Here is a 21,137-nt window from a genome sequence, read left to right on the forward strand (position 1 = left end):
TTAAATAAAGAACAAACTTTTTATTTCAGCGTATCTTATTTGTCACTTTTCTGTGTAACCAGATAATGGCAAATCAGAAACATTACAGCTTCAATCACTTAAAGGTCAAAAAAAATCCTCTCAACCTACTTCAAGGTGGTAGGTAGGGATCACTGTCCTGGGAAAACTCTGCCTTTATTGTATTTTTTGCACAGATCTTACTCAATTGACAGAAACATCCATTCCACTTAATTGGTAAAGCAATGGTAGAAGTTACACTCAGTCCTGAACTCTGGTTCAAATTCGTTTCTAACAATACAAGAAGTAATACTTAACAGTTGTACAACTTTAAATGCTTATTAACTATATTTTATTCAGCTAAAAGCAAAGCAAGATACAGACATCCAGAACTATGAAGTTAGTTAATTTATAAATACGAAATTCACAAACTTCACTTACTAAGGTAAGAAACAGTCTTAATGGCACATTAAGGTGCACTTATTGCTCGTTTCTATGAAGAGGATTTGCATCATTTCTCATTGCAGGTATCTGTAAGATGAGAACTTGCAAACAAGCAAATTGTGGTTGCATCTCTGGTTCAGTTGCTTTGCAATTACAAGGCTGTGCCAGAAGAACACACTTCCCTTGGACAGTTAAAAGCACAGTCTGATCATAAAGCTGCTTATTCATCATTTACCATGACCACTTGGTCCCAGAAGAACATACTGGTGTACACAAATAGACTCCTGAAAATATTTAACAGGGAAGATAGCAAATATCTTGTGTTAGAGTACAGCAATCACACTAACCCCCTCCTCTGAAGAAGTGCACTTTGCTCTTGACTGTTCAGAGCTTGATAACTGGCAAGCTCGAGAGTGAAGGTTGCTGAGCCTGATGTTAGAGAACGCAAAACTGTTGAGTAGCCCTGGACAAAATGAAGAACACGTTACTCAGTTTATGATAAAGGAAAGATAAGTTAGCATAGAAAGTTGCTTAGGTCATGGAGAGAGAGGGAGACAGTCAGAAATTTACTAGTAGAAAGCAGAAATGTAGTAGTAGTAGGCTAATTTTTTAATATTACTGTATTGAAAGTACAGTATATGCATGAGTCAACCTAATAATATACTCTTTAAAAAGTATTCTCTTTAAAACCTGTTTTAGTAGTATTTACTATTTATCTGACAGTTGAAAACACTGGTTTAACAATCTGTATCAAAAACACTACTTGATTTGTGCGCACTTGCTTCACACCTCCAATAATTAAAACACAGTTAAACACATTCACTCTGAACTTACTAATCCGTAACAACAACAAAAGTGAACTGCAGCCTAATTATTTTTAAGCATATAAAAAAAGATCAGATTTGCATTTTACCATTAATAAGATAATCACATACCATTGTTTCTGCTAGTGGAACAGCAGCAACCACAACTCTGTTATCTTGACGACTCTGTATTTCTTGAATACTACCTCTCCGCTGTGCAAGGTCAGCGAGTGCTGCGCTGAGATGATCTTCACTGACTGTGATTTCTAGGTTCATCAAGGGCTCCAGTATTTGTATACCAGCCTTTTTCAAAGCCTACATGGAAAAGAAGGAGAGTTATATTGACTCCTTTTTTAATTTCCCCCAGAAGATTAACCTAAGTACTTGCATAACTCAAGCTAACATACCCTCTCAAATTCTCTATTTTCAAAAGCTATGAAGTCCCCAGAAAATGCATTATTACACTGTCAGAGAGGAATAGTTACTAGGTAATTGTGTTCTACAGCAGCTTACAATTTCACTGTACCTTTTGCATGCAACGGGAGACACAGGCCGATACCATTGTGTGAGAGGTGTCAGGATGCACTGTCAGTGATTGCACTGTCACTTCAATATCCTGAACTGGGAATCCAAGCAAGGGCCCTAGGGGAAAACAAAAAAAAGAGAAGAAAAAAGAGAAACAGAAAAAAAGGACATTTGTTTTTCAGAATATTAAGACACATGGAAAAAAGTTTCAGGATAAATTTCAAGCCTCTCACTTCCCTCCTTCCCCTCCCCTTCTTCCCCTCCCCTTCCTCTTCCTCCCCTCAAGAGCATGACTACTGGTCTTGTTCCTCATTTTCTGATTTTTGTCATTACCTGCCTTTCCAAAAGACACACAGGAATGCTGACCCATACCTTCCTCCTTGTTAGAGATTTCAGATTTCCAGAATTTTCCTTTTCTTCTAATGTTAGTATGTACTATCTTTTAGTTTTCAAGCTACCAAGAATTTTTTCCTCCTAGGAACATATTAAATTGCTTCTTACAGAAATGTTAGTCTAGTATAGCTGTCATAGCACTTCCTTTACCTTGAATGCATGAATTCGTGATTCCATTTTCTACAGCTCCTTGGAGTTCTTTGGGTAGCACTTCAATGACACTTGTAGCATACTCAATGATGGGTTTTGTCACTGCTCTCTCCCCTAACCTGGGCCTCACTTCTAACTCTGAAGTTACAAAGTGTCGTTTATCTCCTACTGTTCTATCCAATATATCTGCAGGAAAAAAAAAACAGTGAAAAAAACATTTGAGAAAAAAACCTAATACATAAAATACATCTGAAGGTTACTCATAATATCATTTAAAGTAAATCAAGCTATAAAACCAGAAACAAGATGTTCCTTCAATACACTGATTTTACCTGTAGCTTGGGCAGCATTTAGGATGGTTTCTCTGTATGCTATCTGAAGAGGTCCCAGATAAGTCTCAATTCCATATTCACGTTTGATTCGGTCGTGAATGATCTCTATGTGTAGTTCTCCCATGCCACAAAGAATAGTCTAGTAAGAGAGTTGAGAGAAGAAGAAAAACATGAAAAATGTAGGTTTTAATACAAACTGTTTAAGCAAGGATTTGCACGCTCTTAATAGTCTATTAGAAATATTTCAAATTCTAAGAGAAAACGGGACTGCTTTAGGCTTTGATATAAACACAATGTGAGAGAATAATTATCACTACTGTGACCACTATAGAAAAGGTTATCTTACATTACCTTAAAGACTAATTCAAACTTTTAAAATACAGAACTGTCAAAAATACACAGCGCACAAGATGACTTCCCTCTGCTCTGTAATGCATAAGTGCACAAGACTCCATTTTATTTTGTTGTACAGAACTTGGTACATATATGGTATGAACAATTAGAGAGCCCTTTTTATTCAAGAAAATCTCAATGTGTAAATGAACTAACTGAAGGATGGTCTTGACTTTATAAAATAAAGCTTGGTTATAAGCTGAGCAATAAAAGGTTCATCTTACTTGTCCTGTATCAGGATCCACCTTCACTTTTAAACTTGGATCTTCACGCTGAAGGCAGTTCAATGCATTATCCAAGTCTGTACATGAATAACAAACATAGTATTTAAAAAGACTTCAGTAGTTTGAGAATCAATGTTTAAACATCACCTTCCTCATAAGGTCAAATCTTATTCTCAGAAAGAATCAAAAGGACCCTAGAGAAGCACAGGTTTTGGCAGTCAGCTTAAATTACCAGCAACTTTGAACTTCTGATTCTCTCCAACAAATGAACTGCACAGTACAGAGTGTTTATTAAAAATACCATTTTCAGTGTGATATTTTATACTTGTATGAAGATAGAATGAAACCTGTAAGTGCTTCATCAAGTCAGTAAGAAGTAATGCTCCCTTTTTACAGATAGGAAAAAATAGTCAACTACCTCTTCCATTATTTGCCTAAATACTTCAAGATAAGTTCAAGTTCAGCATGAAAAGGTTCAAATGCCAATTTCTTTTTTTCTGATTTCCCACTATCTTAACTGCTGAGGAAAGCAGCTACAGAATGATAACCTCACAGATGAGACTGCATTTATCTACCTTACAGGCTTTGAAAAAAACCGAAAGAGAACCAACCAAAAAACCACACACCAAAACATCCAAACCTCCCCAAACTGGAAACATCTTATAACCCAGTGGTTCAGCCTGCAGTCATGTTGCTCCAAATCTGTGTTCTACCTTGTTTGATTCCATCATGCTACACTGGTACTTACCCTTCCCTCCTCTTCACCCCCAACCAAGCTCAGCTTCATTAGAATAAAGACAGAGTTTTAAAGTATGTATCTCCCAAGAGTGAAATCTAGTTCTCTAGTATAAATTCTTGGGAAAGGCAGTAAGATTACCAGTCACACTGCAGGGATGAACCCTAACTAGACACACAAATGTCTTGGTAAGTGAAAATTTTACACTGTAGAGTAAAACTGCAAGTGCTGACTGAAAAAACCAACCCACATTTCAGGTTTATTTGTACTTGAGACATTATGTACCACACATCAGCATGGCTGCAGCAAAACTAAGCATGACAGTAGGAAATGAAAGTGATTCATCTCTTATTTTAAAATGAAGTACTACTTTTCCATAGGGAATCAAGTGTCAAGACTGCAAGGAGAGAGTAAGTCAGTATCTCCTTTGAGCAGTTCTTTTCTAGACACAAAACCCAGAAAAGTACTAGTACTGCCTGGCCCAGTAATAGCAAAGGGTACTGACAACCATGACCTAAAATGTATTATCTGTGCAAAACACCAAAACGGGCCTTATTAGATCACTGACTGATGATTTTGTGCAACACACGTCAATCAGGTGTGCATGGATTGGGAACAAGCCTTGTTCCTTACATAAGAGAATATGGTTTTACCTGAATATCTCTTTTGCAGAATATCTTATCATATTCTTAGGTAGCTACGTTGTACCTTGCTGTTTGGCCGCTGAAGGAGGTTCAATTGTACAGAAGAAGACCGGGTCAGGGACCTCAACACCTGCCAGCAAAAGGCTCTCTACATCACTGGTAGACCTCTTCTCTCCCCCAGCATCCCTTCCAGCTCGGCGTGCTGCAGCTACTGCTGAAGCCTTTGATGACACTATGGTATCTCCAGTGGCACTCTATATATAAATATCCAGTGACCCACAAGACAGAGGAGAAGAGGGGATATGAAAAAAAAAACCAACCACAAAACCACATACCCTGACCATTTCTCTTCCTCAAAACCACTTGTGCTGAACTCCCATAAACATTTACTATAACTTTCTTCAGATAACTAAAATGATCTGGAAGGGGAAAAACCGTGTTCAAATTTAGACTAACATTTCTTTGTCCACTTCACTGCATTTTAAATCTAACTTAACCAGTCAAGATATAAAGTCACAAAGAACAGTATTGGTAAATGAAAATTTGCTTATGCATGTCAAAGTTGGTTACGTCTTAGAAAATATATGCAGATGAGATCTATGCAGTCTGTTCAGACAATAAACCACTGAATTAGTAAGCTAACAGAAGCTAACAGTCAGCATGAGACAAACTTATTTGAACTTAAACTGTTACTCTTGGGTAACTTACCTGGAATATCACTCTCCTTCCCCACAGGAGGTCCTTCCATGGTATTACATTGCATTTTAAGAGTTAGAATATAAATACAAGTTCAGAACCCTAGTAAAATACACCTTCAGTTTTCAGTCTTTCCATGTAATCAGCACTGCACCTCCCTTTCCACGTAATCAGCACTGCATCTCCCAGGTCAGTTACTGTCATTTGTACACTCTAGTATTTCATTTTAGGAGGAAGTACATGTATTTCAAATAAAGCAAGTTTATATATGTATATAAATATATAATAATCAGTAATCAAGAACACGTCTGAGATACAATACCACAGAAGTAGAAAGCACGCTAATGAAACAAGCTCCCTTACAGAATCAGTATTTTTCACTACCTGTTTTAACCCAACGGTAAGGGCAATGTTGCCAGCCATTAGTGACGGTATTTCAGTTTGCTGATCGGCAAAAGGCAGAAGCAGTCGGCTCATTCTCTCCCTGAAAAGAAAACTCTTGTATTACTCAGGACTTTAACAGACATTCCAGTGTTTTACTAAACGACACCTCTATCTTACTCACGTGCAACTTTTGTTAATATTATATACAGCTGATTGAGGTTTCAGAGAACCTGAGTAAACGCGAACGAAAACTAGTGGTCCACGACATTTATCATGGAGAACTTTAAATGCTAGGGCACACAGGTCATCCTTGTACCATTGTCTGCAAAATAGAAAGCACAACAAAAACCGTACTTGCAGAATTAGTCCACTCAAATTGACATTTACCTAAATTGCCACTCACTTAAGAAGCTATGTTTCTTATTGTAATATTAAGAGGCAGATTTTTAAAAATCTTAATTTATACCCAAAAATACTAAGTTCAGCAGTTCCAGCTCCACTAGATGTCATGTGTCTCAGCCAATACTAAAGATGGTCCCTAGACTCTGATTTTGTAAAATGTCAGTATCATCAGATTAAAAACAGTCTTTAGAACTCTATAGTGCAAGTCTGACAACTGGAGATAGATGTATATTTTGCACTGTATACATGTATATTTTGGCCAGTTGCACTGGGCAAAGCGAGTTCAGTACTCAAGTGTATTTTTATGTCTGCACATTTTTACCGTTATTTAATACCTAAAACCAGTAAGCATTAAAACCTTTAAAAAGATATTAATGCTTTGTTAATATTTCTCATTTTCTCCTTTTATGGCTTCCTACTTATTTTTCCTTCTTCCTGATCCTCCTCCTTGTACTTACAGAAACTCATATGAACGCTCATTAGGTGCAGGCAAGTACATAGTAATAGCATCCAATAATGGCTGCACTCCTTTGTTCTTCAGTGCACTGCCACAGAGTACAGGTACTGCTTTCTGAGCTAGCGTTACTCTGCGGATAGCAGACCGTAACTGCAAAAAAATAAATATTTTCTGTTAACATGTGAACTACTATTTAGCCTTAAATTACATTCCAGCTATTAGATATTTCTGACAAATCCCCAGAAGTTAAAAGTATACTTGCAAATATATCATCACTCATAAACTCCTTTCACTGCTTTTAATGAGCTCCAAACCATAAACCCTCAGAAGACGCTGCTTTTCAGATTTCTAAACATTTCATGCAGATCTGCAGCTGTTCTTTTTCTAGCAGTCCTTTTAATTCAGCATGTTGTAACTGACCACTTGCAACATGCAGTGTCTGAAGATCCAATTAATTCATAGTGGTTGAAATGCTGCTTTTGTTAGTAAGAATCAGCAGCTCAGACACAAACTGCTCTGACTCTATCTGGAAATTCCATTCACTTTTCTCTAAATGCTTTCACAGCAGCCTAATGAAAAAAAGGCTTTTTTCAAAAGAATGGCCTTTCTGAACAGAGGTACCCTACTTTTAAAGTTGTGCCCACCCAGCATGTATGAGGATCATAGTGCATGATCACATAAAATTCATACCAAGCTTGAATATACTTTGTCCTAAGTTCACAGTACTATAAATTCGCTACAAAAGCTGGTGTGCCTTTTTTGTTGATAAAAATGCTTATCTTCAAAATCCTAATCTGCATGTGCCAACCCAGCCCTTCAGAATAATAGCTAGTAAAAACTTTGTGAGTAATGAAATGTAAAAATTACCTTAGCAGCTGGTATTAAGTCAAAATTTTCACTATATTCTCCTAGAACCAGTTCAGCAAATTCATCATCCAGATCTGCAACCTTCAACAGAGTAGTTTTTTTATTATTTGGCATACAGCAGTTTCACAGTTATTTAGGAAATATAGCTAAACAGAGTAGGAACAAAGCCTTGAAAGACATAAGAGACCATAAACTCAAGCCACAGAAAATTATGGAAAGGAAGGTTTCAAGAAAGGGCGGGGGGGGGCGGAAATCAGCTCAAAGCTATTATCAGGCAGTGGGAGAGACAATGCTTGTACTTCCCCCTGAAACTGAAAAAGCCTGCAGACATACAGTGACAGTCATGAAGGGTATAACTGAATATATTTCAGATCTGCAAACAAGTAGTCTGAAGTAAGCAGCAAGTAACCTTCATGAGCTAACAGATGTACACCTGGAAAAAACAGAGAAGACTTCAGAGCATTCTGACCTTCTTCATGGCAAGAGCTCATCTGTGGTTTTGAAATGTACCACTTAGCTTCACAAATATTAACTACTCTATAAACCTCATCTCACATACGTCCTTGTGCTGTCATAGACTCTGGACACCCTAAGTGCAGGAAGGCACTTTGCCCCCTCCAGTGGCTATGACAGCAATTGACCAAATACTGTATTAATGATTGATAGCAATCAGAAGTCTAAGCTAATAGTTAAAACATAAGAGATAAAGGAAAGCATTCATTTAATTAAGTGAAAGCAAATTGTGAAAGATGGCTGCTATTTGATCTACTAAAGTTTAGTGTTTCTGACAAGGAGTATTAATAGGATAGAAAGCATACAAAAAAATACTAACACAAGGTTATCTTAATTATCACACTACTGGTCCACCCTTTCCTGCTCCAGGAAGGGCCCAGACACCAACAGAAAAAAAAACAACACTGTTCTTACAAAGCTTTCTATCTGACAATACATTTCTTAAGATAAGCTTAGTAATAACATCCCCATTTAAAACCTGGAAATTTTGAAAATCAGATTGTGTATGTGTTTTACTGAACTCAGAGCAGGATAATAAAATAGATCTCTCTGATTCTAATGTTTCAAAGGAAACCAAAAACCTAGCATCATCTGTTTCTGCACTTGCACAATGTTGTTCGAAGTTGTATGGAGGGCAGCTCTTCGAGCAAAATGGATGGATACCCGAGATAAGCATAGTTGTTAGCCTCCCATATTTCTGCTTACAAAAGTATGCATTCAAATGTCATCACTACTACACTTTTACATTGTATAAAAGCAAAACTAATGTAAAAACACCCCACTTTTTACTGGGAGAGAAAACTTGCTTAGTCTCTCTCAAGTAAAACCAACTCTTCCAACATAATTATATAAATTACACAAAATAACATGGGACCTTAAAATGCCAGGAGAAGGAAGAAAAACTATCTGGACTAGTCTGGACAAACTATTTCAAACATTCTGCACTGCTCAACAGGCAAATTATTCTTTTACTCTCATTAATTCTTCCATTCTTAACTCCCTTTAAACTGTTTTCTGTATAAAACCTGGTAGATCAAGTTTCTATTATCTTTCTTAGCTTCAGAGTATGATAATTTATGTTATATACAGTTTTCTCATCTCTTCCATGGACTTTTTGGATGGATCTGGAACAAGATTTGCAGTGGGATTCAGCTCCCTCTAACAGTATTTAGTGCCATTTGACCAGCTTGCAACATCCCATCCAGCTTCTAGCTGCCACTCAAGAAGGGTATGGATATCCTGTAAGTTATGGGTCCCATCTGTCAGGCCTCATGTAAATGTCCTAAGTATCTTTTGGCATCTAAGACAGTACAAGATGCTATGTTAGCTAACTGAATGCTAAACCTATGTCTGCTTTCTTCAGTTCCTTCTATATAAAGCAGAGAGTATTTTCCATTTTACACATGTGTTGTACAGCCAGGGAGTCCAACTCTCCAAGTTCAGCACATTCTGCCATCATGTATTAACATTTCCAATGTGCATGAATTGTCTTTGACAGATGGAAAGAAAATGAAGAAAACTTGACATTAGTTTGATAAGGACGAATGCAGAATCTTGCACCTGGTTCAGAACAAATCCACGTGCTGATGCAGTGGGGATCAACTAGCAAAGAAGCAGCTCTGCAGAAGTCTTCCAGAGGATGCTGCTGGACAAGTAAGCATGAGTCAGTAGTGTCCCCTTCCAGTGACAAAGGTTAACTGCATACCAGGCTGCATCAGCAAGAGCATAGCCAGTGGATCAGGGCAGGCGGTTAGTACCCTCTACCATGCACTTTTTAAACTGCATCTAAAACACTGTCTGCTTTTAGGTTTCCCATCATAAAAGAGACTGACAAACTGTGGGAAGTCCAGTGGAAAACCACTAAGGTGGTTGGAGTGCAGCTGGAGGCCCAGAGAGATGGGTTTGTCTAACTTGGAGAGGCTACAGCAGGATGCAAATGCTGTCTCTTACTACTTGAAATGGTGGTGGCAGGCCTGCTTCAGGGAAAAGAGAACCAGATTCTTCCCAGAAGTACACAAGGAAAGGACAAGCAGCACCGTAAATTATGGTAAATTTCCATAAGGCAAAAAAACATCATGTTTCATTACAAGGATGATCAAACACTGGGACAGGCTGCCTAGACAGATTGTATCTCCATCCTTAGAGACTTGAAAACTCAACAAGACCTGAGTGACCTGATCTAATGCTTAGCCCTCCTTTGAGCAGGTCACCACAGCAGTCACCTCCAGAGGTCCCTTTCAGCCTATTTTTTTCTACTGTTCTAAATGAGGTTTTAAGTATATTATGTATTTACTTTAGAACTTTACTTGTTCTATTAAGGTATTTCTGGCATCCTGGACTTCTTGGAACAGGTTGGGATCATCAGCCTCCAGCAGCAACTTTTGCTCAAAATTTTTTCCATCATCCAAATCAGAAGTAGCTTTCCAAATTATTTGTTCCTTAGTCACAACATCAACCAGTCCTCTGAAGGTCCTGGCTTCCCCAATGGGCACCTGCAAATAGAGTGGAGATTTTAGACAGCTGCAAAAAATTAGAGAAGCAGTTCCATTCAAAAGAAAGCAAATAAATATTTAATTTTTAAGCTTACCTGTAAAAGCAAAGGTTTTGTCTTCAACTTTAGTTTGATACTTTCAACAGCATATGTAAAACTATGTAAAACAAACAGATAACTAAGTTACACAAAACTTAATGACAGTTAAACAGGTTTACCATTCCTTATTTACAGCAAAAATTACTCCTACAATTATACAAAAATATGCATCTGGAAAATCAAATATGTATATATGATGTAAGTATTAACATAATTGCCTTGTTCTATGCTTAACAGAAAAACTTGAACTCGATTAGATACATTCTTATGAGGTTTCCAGCAATGATTAAAATAACTGTCTAAATACCTTGCCCTGTTTTTGTCCATCTTGTTCAAAAAGCAAATTCGTGGTATCTGATGTTTGTCTGCTTGTCTCCACACTGTCAGAGTTTGGGCCTAAAGCAAAAGGCAAAATAGAAACAGCAGTGCCAACAGCTGAATTATACACTCTCCAGGACTGCTGAGGAACCTAGTTTAGAGTACAGGAGGGAACTGTGCTGAATGTGCTGTGACAATCCTGTATCTAGCAGCATAGATGAAGTCCCAAAGCAGCTTTGCTCATCTTTTCTCTCAGCTGTCATCACTCTCCATACTTCACTACAGGCACAAAGGCATGTGGGCAAGGGAACATGGAGCAAAGCTAAGCATTTCAGGGGATACATATGAAAAAACCTCAGTAATGTAGAGACTTAAGATTTTGTTGCCAAGATACTTAAGCACACACAGAACAACATTTCTGTGGCTACACATGCAACACCCAACACTACTGTGGTTTTGCTAGTAATTTGTGTACTGCTGAGAAATTTATGATACACATTTTTATTTGAAAATTAAAACAAGTATATATGAAAATCAGTTCAGATTCAGAAATAAGTCTCTGTCACAGGCTGTTCATAAACAAGAAGCTGTTCATAAAGAGGATGTCTCAAACAACTTGAGTGGGATGCCCTATGGGGGAAAAGCAGAGCAAGCTCTGCGGAGGAGGGGCACTGGGCTTTTTCTCTCCCCCTCCCTCCTGCCCAGAGACAGAACTTGCATTGCACAGGTACAAGCGAGAGAAAATAAGACCCTTCTGGAAGAACCTACCACGGATATGTGAGAAAGACTATATAAAGGCAACACCCCATGTGTGTCTTTCTCGACCCACCACCTACAGACCAAGCTGGCTACTCTGAGACACCGCGGGATCCATGGGTGGTGTTTCCCCTTTTCCTATCCCCTCGTCCTCTATTTCTTCTTTCCGCTCTCTCTCTTACATATATTCATGTGTATCAGTTTTGTAGGAATTGAATTGTGATCAGTAGTCTTGGTTCAGCTAGGATAGGGTTAAGTTTCCCCAGCAGAAATGGGGAAGGGATCTCCAGGTGGGTTATTCATACCATGCTGATGTCAGGTCCCGCTCAGGAAGCTTTTTCCTTTGTGGCTTTGGTGGCCAGGAGCACGAGCTGTCTGTATCCATTGCGGTATTTCTCTGTATATCTTTTGTCTTGTTTATCTGTTATTGCTGTTTATTGTTGTTATCATTGCTACTGTTGTTGTTCAGATTGTTTATTACACTGTTGTATTAAATTTCTTCTTATTTTAACCCGGGGTTTGTGCCCTCCTTGTGTACGAGGGTGGGGGAGGGACAACAGCAATGTGGTCTCTGGGCCCGGCAGGGCTTAAAACCATCACATCAGTTGATCCTTGATGGGTTATTAGGAAAACAGTCTCATCCCAAATGTTTACCAGTTGATTGTTGCCAAATTGTCTCCATTCACTCTCTGATGTGGTCAGTTAATAAAGTCACCAGTACAGTTGTTCCTCTCAGCTCACCCTGCCTCTCTAACTAGCAGAGACTGGCTCTTCCAGCCAGCATGCAGGCTCCCGGGGAATTCAGAAGATTCACCCCCCTTGTAACCCACCACATGGGATGAGACAGTCTCTTACCAATACGTCGAAATAATGCAAGAATTTCCTATCTGGTTTTAGAAAAAAACAACCACAAGCAGATCTAATTGTTTTGTTGTTGAGGGTGGTGGCTGTTACTCATTCAGGCGCATATAAGATGGTACCTAAATGCTTTCCAATAGCAAGTTAAATAATGTGATTCACACTGAGTTCTCTCAGCTGCGATCTATGAAAAAGGTATGTCCCATGGAACACAGTGATTTCGCAAAACGTAACATTTCTACAGGATTGAACTACTCAAATATTTCATGCTATAAAGTCAAATTCCAGCCTGTCTCTATCTTTTCTGCACTATGCCCCAAATAGCATATTAAATAGGCTCTTGCAGGGGGAAGAAACTCTGGCTGCAAATTACTTTTCTATGTGAAATCTGAAAATGAGACATGAACAGATACTCATTTCTTTCCACTGGTGGAGCTAGCCAGAAGCACTCACCTCAATCAACATTATTAAAGGACAGCAACAAAACAACAAAAAATCCCCAGACTTCAATGGGAATCCCACTTACTTGCCTCATTACCATGGCAATTCCTGTACACTACAGTACTTGAAATTAAATGCTCAGCTTCCTGAAGCTGAATTTTGATCAAAGCATCAAAAGAGATAATACAGACCAACATCCCTGTATTATTATTATTTTAGTCTGATTAAAGTCATCAGACAAAAAAAACCCACGTTTACCAGTTATTTTTACCTCAACACCAGCTGAAGTATCAAACACTGCTATTGCTCCATCCAGGACTCTCAGACAACGCTCAACTTCCACTGTAAAGTCCACATGACCTATAAAACAATCTTCGCTTTATACCATCATAATTAAAGCAGGCAATATCAACAGGTCTTTTTTTTTTTTTTAAACATGTCGAAACAACCCTGTCTTCATTTGCAGAGAAATACACCATCAGTCCTTGAAACATACAAGACTGTTACATTGTAGTCCCAGAACTGAGAGCAACTTAGTATGGAAATGTGTAAGCTCACTTTAAACGAGACAGACTAGGCTGCAACAATAATTAGTCAAAGCTGAAGAGAGCTTAGTATAGGCCTTTATACTGCTGCAATTCAACAAGTTTTAAATACTGTACCATATTTAAATTTAATAATTAATATTTAAAACTAAGGCTTACATTCTATGACAACCCACCTCACTCTCCCCTAATAATGCAAGTACCACTAAAGTGTTGTACCTGGGGTGTCAATCAGATTGATCCTGTAGTCCTTCCAGTCAAACGTAACAGCAGCAGACTGAATGGTAATACCACGTTCTCGCTCTTGTACCATAAAATCTGTCACCGTGTCCCCATCGTCAACATCTGTAAACAGGAAGCAGGATTACAGTTTGGTAGGTAAATAATTCAAAAGATGAACTTGTAATACAGATGCTGAGATTCAGAAATACTGTCCCTTTTATATACGTATAAACTGTGAAAACTACGCTTTTTCGGAAAATGGTAACATCACCTCATTTACCCAGGCTCCCTTTCCAGGAAACAAATGCTCTGTAAGTCAAAGACAAGCAACTCCAACAACCTCCTTATTGTTCTTAATCCTAGTAATACCATGAGAAACTTAAAAACTAAAGCAAAGTCCAAAATCATAAACAAACTAAATTTTTTTTTAAAAAAATGGCTGCGCTCATTGTATGGAATGTGACAGACATTTTAAAATTTAGATTAAAAGGCAATGAAGTGAAAACAATTTAAATTAAAAAAAAAAAAACCAACACAAGAAAGCCCAAACTAAACAAGAAGTTGGGTTTTGCTTGTGCTTTATTTTGGGTATTTTTTTAATAAAAAGAGAAGCAATTACAAATTTTTAAACAAGCAGGTCACCAAGTTCAACCACTCCACAAGCCTAACATCTTTTACCATTTTCATACATAGTAGAGAACAGGAAATTAAATTTAAAAGGTAGCATAAAGGGAAGCTGCTGTGACCCTTTCAATCTTGAAGAATTCTGTGAGAGTTGGGATGCAAGGAACTCTTCCTGTGCTGTGGATTTCAAAAGAAATGGTTAATTTTTCTTAATCTGGTTTCTTTACAGGTCAAAAGAAAACTGAAGAAACAGCTTTACCAGAACAGCCAAATCAGCAACAAGTATAACAAGGAGAACCTCTAATTAACTGTTAAACAAATCAGTGCTCTAAAAGAAAAATATGAACCTATGACCTCTCAAAGTACAACTGCCTTAGAATGTAATGGAATGTGCATTAAAATTTCATTATACTGCAGCACAACTTTGGAATCACTGGCTTCTAGGCTAAGTATTCCACCATCAATCTCTAATTGCACTGCATGTTACTGTACACTATTAAATCTCTCAGACTTACTGAAATACAAAAAATATTTCTAACCTCCAAGTGTTCTTATGTATCCAGAATAATACAGCATTCTCTCAGTTGTTGTAGTTTTCCCTGCATCAATGTGGGCCATAATGCCAATGTTTCGGATTCTGCATAAAGCAAAAACATTGCTTTTACTGTGGTAATGTTTTAGTTCAGTGATATTGTTATTTGTATAAACAATTAATATTCACTGAGAATAGCATACCAGATGAATAATAATTTTCCTCTGTTGTATATCTGATATAGTGTACAGTCTGATACTGAAGTACATTAGTACTCAGGAGTTTTGGAACAGGCTTCTGTGCTTACTTCAGCGGAAGGCCACTTCTTGGCCCCATTCTCACCCATCTGCCTCCCCCCCAAAACCGAATCAGCCCCTCCATTCTCTTGTCCATCCCAATCCCTAACCCCTGGTGCCTGAACCAATCCATAGCATATATACCCTTTACACCCCAAATACAGCATCCAAGTTCCCGTGAAGTCATCCTTGATTCTGTTCAGTCAAATCTTCCTTTCTGAAGTGCCTCACCAACAGCTTCCAAAACTGCTTCACTAGCTCTGCGCATCACAGGCTTGCGATCAGGCCCCTTACATCACACCAGCTGAATTCATGCTTGAAACAGAAGTAGTCTTCCAAATCAACTTCACCAACAAGCCATTCCTTTAGCAGCTCAGCTCCTAATTACCTTGCCCTCCTTACAAAGGCCTTTGTCTAGCACAGCTGACTGTTCCCATAAACACAAAGTATATGGCCCTTCCCACAGTGGTGGTCTAGTTGCCAAGACATCCCTTCCCCCTCATTCAGCTCCCAGCAACCACCATGAATTTGGAGCTCCTCTAGGAGCCCGTTTTGGTTCTGATGATGTAAACAAGAGACAGTCTAAGAACCTCTCTGACACCAATAACTGTTTGTCCTGGTTCAACTAGGATAGGGTTAAGTTTCCCCAGCAGAGAGAGAGGGGGAAGGGATCTCCAGCTGGGTTGTTCATACCATGCTGAGTCAGGTCCAAGGGTGGAAACCTTTTTTACTTTCTCTTTGGCTTTTTGGTGGCGGGAAGCACATGGTCGGGTTTGTTCCCTGACCATTTGCGGTATTTCTCTGTATATTGTTTGTCTTGCTTACTGTTACTGCTGTTTATTGTTGTTATCATTACCACTGTTGTTGTTGTTCAGATTGTTTATCACACTGTTGTATTATATTTCTTCTTATTTTAACCTGGGGTTTGTGCCTCACTGCCAGCCTGACTGGCTGCGGGTGGGGGAGGGGCAACAGCAATGTGCTCTCCGGTCCCGACAGGGCTTAAACCACCACACTGTTCTATATTGAAAATTCAGAAAGGTAAAAGTACTATAATTTAGAACATGCACATGAACTATGCATGTGATGGGCATACCAACAACCCATGACTTTTTATCACACCAATTGCTCTCACTGCCAGTTACACCCAAAAAATAAGGTAGCATGACATACCTGGATATATGAGGATTAATGACAGAACGCAGAGACTTAACATCTCCTGGAAACAAACAAAACAAAACAACAATTTGTAAGACTGGTCCTAATGTAGAAGTAATAGAGTTTAAGAAAATTTAATATATTTAAGAACACTCCTAAAAAACTTAAAAAAAAGAAAAAAAGGACTCATGACAATCCATAATCTCTAGAAGCTCAAATTTCTAAAGATATCTACTTAATTTTCATTAATAAATAATCAATAAATATCTCTCTCTCGTAGGAAAAAAAAGAGAATATCTTCAAAACAGCTGTAAGTTAGAAACAACAGGAAAAAGCCATGGAAAAGTATCATTAGCACAGTAAAATCTTACTCTGCAGAAGCAATAAAAAAACATGCCACAGTTCAAGACAACTGTGACAACTGTTCAACAACAATCATGTGAACCAGCTATTACAATACCAAATTTCAGAAGTAATTTCACCTTTAAACACAGAAGCTAGACAGCATAATTCTCAGGGTAAAAATGCAAACTGACCTAGGTTAAGAAAACATGGGACAGAGGAGTTTTAAATGTGTATCTCTAGAAAGGTATTTCCTCTCTCACACCCTATTTAGTTGAAAATAAGCTGCCAAACTAGATTTTCATGAAACTAATCCATAATTTGCTTATTCAAGCCATTTAAATTGTGTTTCAGGAACCCACTTTCCTAGCACTTTATATTTGACAGGCCAAACAGAATTCAACAATATTAAAACTAACATTCCTTCACCATCTACAGATCATCCGTCTTATCAGAAAGACATTAAAAAAGCATATTACAGCTTAATGGCTCCACAAGGAGAAAGACTGATCTTAAGAGAAACAAGGCAGCAGGCTGGAAATTCACCACCACACACACACCCCCCATCCCCCCCCCATAAGAACTCCAACTAACACTGGCTTTTTTTCCCCAGTTTCTTAAAATAACCCACAAAGTAACACATTAGTATGTTTGAGATTTCTTGCTCATCTATACCACAGTATCTTTTTGTCTATGGAATGAACTTTTGCATCCATGTGACACACTGAGATATTTAGCACAGCAAAACCAGGGATAAATACAGTAGACAGCAAGGACATTGCATAGATGATAAGTATTAGAAGTGTGGGAAAAGTAAAAGAGAAAAATCTGTAAAACACACATTTCCTTGACACAGGGTGCCCAGAACAAGCACAGGACGGGATGGAGGTCCAGTGATTTGTGTTTGTCGTGGTGCCAAGGAGGAATGCAAAGCAAGGTGGAGGCTGTGTGGTCCCATTCTTTCACTTACCTCAAGGGATGGTTTTTGCAGTAGCCTGCCGGCCTTGTCTCTCATCCTCCCTCTTTTCCCACAACAAAACAGTGTACCCCTGGCACCAAGGAATGTGCTGTGTTGTTACTCAAAAGATAATGGCTTGACTGCAGTCCCACCCACTCACACATACACACTAAGATAAATACTACCCCAAGTTTGTATCTAACTTGGAGAGATGATAATCCGACACCAAACTGGAGGGACAGATCAACAGAGCATCAACGGGTTTGTGCTCCTCACCCCCACCCAGAAGGGACACCTTTTGGTAAGATTCGAGCCCTCAGCTATGCTGAGTGATTACCCAGGAATTAAGTGTGTGTATGATTGCAATCGTTTTTCTTTTTGTGTAGTGCTATATTGCCAACCTGCAGTTTGTACATTTATCATAGGCAAGCTCAAAGACTCTGCAGATGTTGCAAAAAAATAAACTGTACTATTGACGCATCTGATGTCAGACCTATAGTGATGACCAATAAACCATACTATTTGTGAACCTGACTACTTCTCTTGAATGCAACCGGACCTACAGCCTATGGGCTGTTTGTGTATCTGGTGTCAGGCCTATGGTTACGGTCCCAGTTGGCATACCTATTAAGACATAAATCCAGCCACCCCAGCCCCTCTAATCTCTGAGGACTGGCTAGAATGCAAGGGGATTCATCTCTTATCAAATTAATTCCCCCCTTAAATGTAACAACAGACAACAAGACAGAAACAGTAATAAGTAGCAACAGAGACTGAGTTGACATTAGCAACTGAGCAGGTGTTCCTAGGTACATAACTGGAGGTTAAAGACTTTTGCTAGGATATACAGTGCTGAATCCATTAATTATTTTTTTTCTTTTAAAAAGAGAAGTTGGTGATCGCCCAGTTATTAATATTTTCTTCCTGTCTCCATCGTGATGTAGAAAAGCAGCTACTTATATCAATCATTTTCCATTCAATCTCAGCGTAGCTACTCAAAAATCAGCAAAAGTTCCTTTTAATTGAATTTTTTTTTTTCCAGGTATCTTATTCTTTTTACTCTCTTTTATCCAGAACCTGCAAAGAAAATACACTAAAGATAACTTTAAAATTCTATTTAATCAGATTCCTGCCTTTCTCCCCTTGTCCAACATGCTGGCTACCATCAGTTAATTGATAACCAATTAATACTCCAGGCAACTAGACAGGGGTTCTAGCACATTTCACACCTGACCTGTCTTCTTACATATCTTTAATTTTTCTTTTTCTTATTTGCTAAAGGCTCTATGCAATACATGTACTGAGAAAAGAGCAGCACTATAAAACACTTATTTTCAGACCCTGAACCTTTTAACTGCTCTGTTTGCGTATCATACAAAAAATTCTATAAGTAATGACAAAAAATAAAACACAATTTAGAATTCTTAATCATTTTTAGAGTAATTCTTATATTAATAATTTAAACTTATACCTGGTGAACTGTAGCTTCTTACACTGCAGTTTTGCTGTGTCACACTTATGACTCTCATTTTTGTCTTCCTGAAATATACACACTTAAAAGGAAAAAATATAACACAGAATATTTATCATTATAATTTATTATTTATATATATAACTGATTATATTTGTACAGCTACATTTTTGACAGTTGTAGAAAACTAAACTGAAAAAAATACCTACAGGAACTGATAAAGTTGTTAGATATTTATGTTAGCTCAAAACACCAGCTATTTGGAAGCATGAAGATAGGAGCACTGAGGTTTAAACCAAGCCCATTCCCAGTATTATTTGGGAAGTCCGGTAAAAATCTATGATAGCATCAAAAAACATGTTGTCAATATACATGATATTTTAAATATGTCTAATTATTTGTGTAAATAATATAAACGTAACAATGACAAAGGTAAAATCACAGATAACTAAGAGTTTACAGAAAAACTACAAATTCAACTTCCACATTCTGACTTATGTGGAGTCCAATTCCAACGTGAAATTATGCCTTCTGTTTGGATTTCAATTTTTAAAGGAAAGAAGAAAAAAGTTTACTCAAAGTGACTCAACTATTTATTTTGCTTATAAACTAAGTATCAAAATGTGGGAAAAAGCCTACCTCATTGCACAAACTTGATGACTTCAGTGCATTCACCAAAAATTTTCTCCTAATTCTCAACATTTCAGCTCCTGTCTCTATCCCTGTCAAGACAAGCAAATATTGTACAAAACATTTATGACAAGAGACAGATAGGTAACTATATTACTTCCACAGAAATTAATCATGAAACTTAACTGGTTTTCAAGTTACATAAGGTTGGTATTTTTCAGGTTACTGCTTTGCAGACTACATCAGTGTCAGAACTGTAACAATAATATTATTAAACCTTAAAAATGCAGCATAAATGCATGCCCACAAACACTAAATGCATTTCTCAAATCTGCAAGCAGTAAAGGAGAAAAATTAACATCAGAGTTTGCACTCATGTTCAGATAATCTCTAGAGTACCAATTACCAATTAGCAAAGCATAAATAGCTCTGCTGATTTTGAAGGAGGAAGGGGGACAGGGAAAGGGACGTATTTGGAATAGAAATAAAAAAAATATTAAATTAGTTTTTAAGCATCGCCAAAAGCACTTCGACACAAAGTCAAGTGCAAAAACTTCAAACGCATCATTATGGTTGCATTATTATGGTATGCCGGCTGCTTATTTAAGGAGGCACCAATACTCAGCTGCGGTGGTTTTATGGTTCGTGTAGAGGTTCACAATAAATCAAAAGAAGTTTGTATGCAGGCTCACTTCTAGCCCCCCACGAGCCATACGCCCGTTTCGTAGCGCCGCCGCCGCACTCTGCTGGCCAGGACAGCAGGCCTGGAGCGGTGCCCTTCACTCTGCCCGTTACAAGGCACCGATCCCCGCCTCGCCAGAGGCCTAGGCCTTGGCGGCCGCTCCCCGCCGGCGCTCCGCAAACGGACGCTGCCCTCCCTGCCGTGTCACGAACCGCTGGCACGTTACTCCTCAGGCCTCCGCGTTATCTTCTGTACCCGGAGGAAGAGCTTTAGCAAGGCCAGGTCTGGGCTTGCGACGCTGGCGCCGCCGTCGCCCCGGCCGCCGCAGCCTCCATACAGCCGGAAGGGGCGCTCGCTCTTCCTGTCCCGGTCGGCCCCACCACTACCCGCCCCGGGTTCCGTCCACCGGCCCCGCCAGACCCAGGCGGCAAAAAGCGCCGCTCCGCCGTCCCCTTTTCCGTTTTCCTCCTCTCTTCGGCCCCACCAAGTCGGGCGCGTAGCCTTCGGGCAACGCGGACTGCCGTCTCTCCATCAGCAGGAACCAAAGGGCCGCGGGGAAGCGTTTCCAGCCGGGGCCGCTTCTCGACCGGCCGGCCCTTTTCGCTGCGGAGGAGGCTGCGGGGCGGAGGGCTCGGCGGGACGAGCGGAGACGCCGCGGGGCCGCCACCATGGTGAGAGCCGGGACGGCGGGGTACGGGCGGGGCGGGGGAAGGGGTGAAGGCGGCCGAGAGGACACCGCCGCCCTGCACCGAGG

The 21,137-nt window shown here is 39.1% G+C and overlaps 2 protein-coding genes across 6 annotated transcripts in view; one reads left to right on the forward strand and one right to left on the reverse strand.

Moving 5' to 3' along the window:
- Positions 1 to 3: 3 nt before the first annotated feature.
- On the reverse strand, positions 4 to 20,720 carry GFM2 (G elongation factor mitochondrial 2). Of its 5 annotated transcripts, none has more exons than XM_026866520.1 (21): positions 20,596 to 20,720; positions 19,711 to 19,793; positions 19,073 to 19,153; positions 16,316 to 16,365; positions 14,854 to 14,951; positions 13,688 to 13,813; positions 13,195 to 13,283; positions 10,858 to 10,946; positions 10,548 to 10,608; positions 10,267 to 10,452; positions 7,448 to 7,528; positions 6,582 to 6,730; positions 5,903 to 6,043; positions 5,722 to 5,821; positions 4,706 to 4,895; positions 3,262 to 3,338; positions 2,645 to 2,783; positions 2,313 to 2,498; positions 1,771 to 1,886; positions 1,377 to 1,559; positions 4 to 904 (listed from the first exon to the last, which is right to left on the reverse strand). In XM_026866520.1, exons 2-21 carry the CDS (start codon positions 19,771 to 19,773, stop codon positions 779 to 781), a joined length of 2,331 nt encoding a protein of 776 aa, XP_026722321.1. In that variant the 5' UTR covers positions 19,774 to 19,793; positions 20,596 to 20,720; the 3' UTR covers positions 4 to 778. The 5 variants fall into 5 exon arrangements, with proteins under 5 accessions (XP_026722321.1, XP_026722325.1, XP_026722323.1 ...); XM_026866524.1 differs by having other exon boundaries at positions 16,316 to 16,361; positions 19,072 to 19,153; XM_026866522.1 differs by having other exon boundaries at positions 20,605 to 20,707.
- A 77-nt stretch (positions 20,721 to 20,797) lies between these two features.
- The window catches only part of NSA2 (NSA2, ribosome biogenesis homolog), a 4,514-nt gene continuing 4,174 nt past the window's right edge, over positions 20,798 to 21,137 (forward strand). The window contains exon 1 of the mRNA XM_026866478.1: positions 20,798 to 21,054. Within this exon, the coding sequence (XP_026722279.1) occupies positions 21,052 to 21,054 (3 nt within the window). The 5' untranslated portion in view covers positions 20,798 to 21,051. The remainder of the gene's footprint in view (positions 21,055 to 21,137) is intronic.

The sequence above is a fragment of the Athene cunicularia genome, assembly GCF_003259725.1.
Source record: "Athene cunicularia isolate RWA chromosome Z unlocalized genomic scaffold, athCun1 chrZ_part3, whole genome shotgun sequence".
NCBI classification, from domain to species: Eukaryota; Metazoa; Chordata; class Aves; order Strigiformes; family Strigidae; genus Athene; species Athene cunicularia.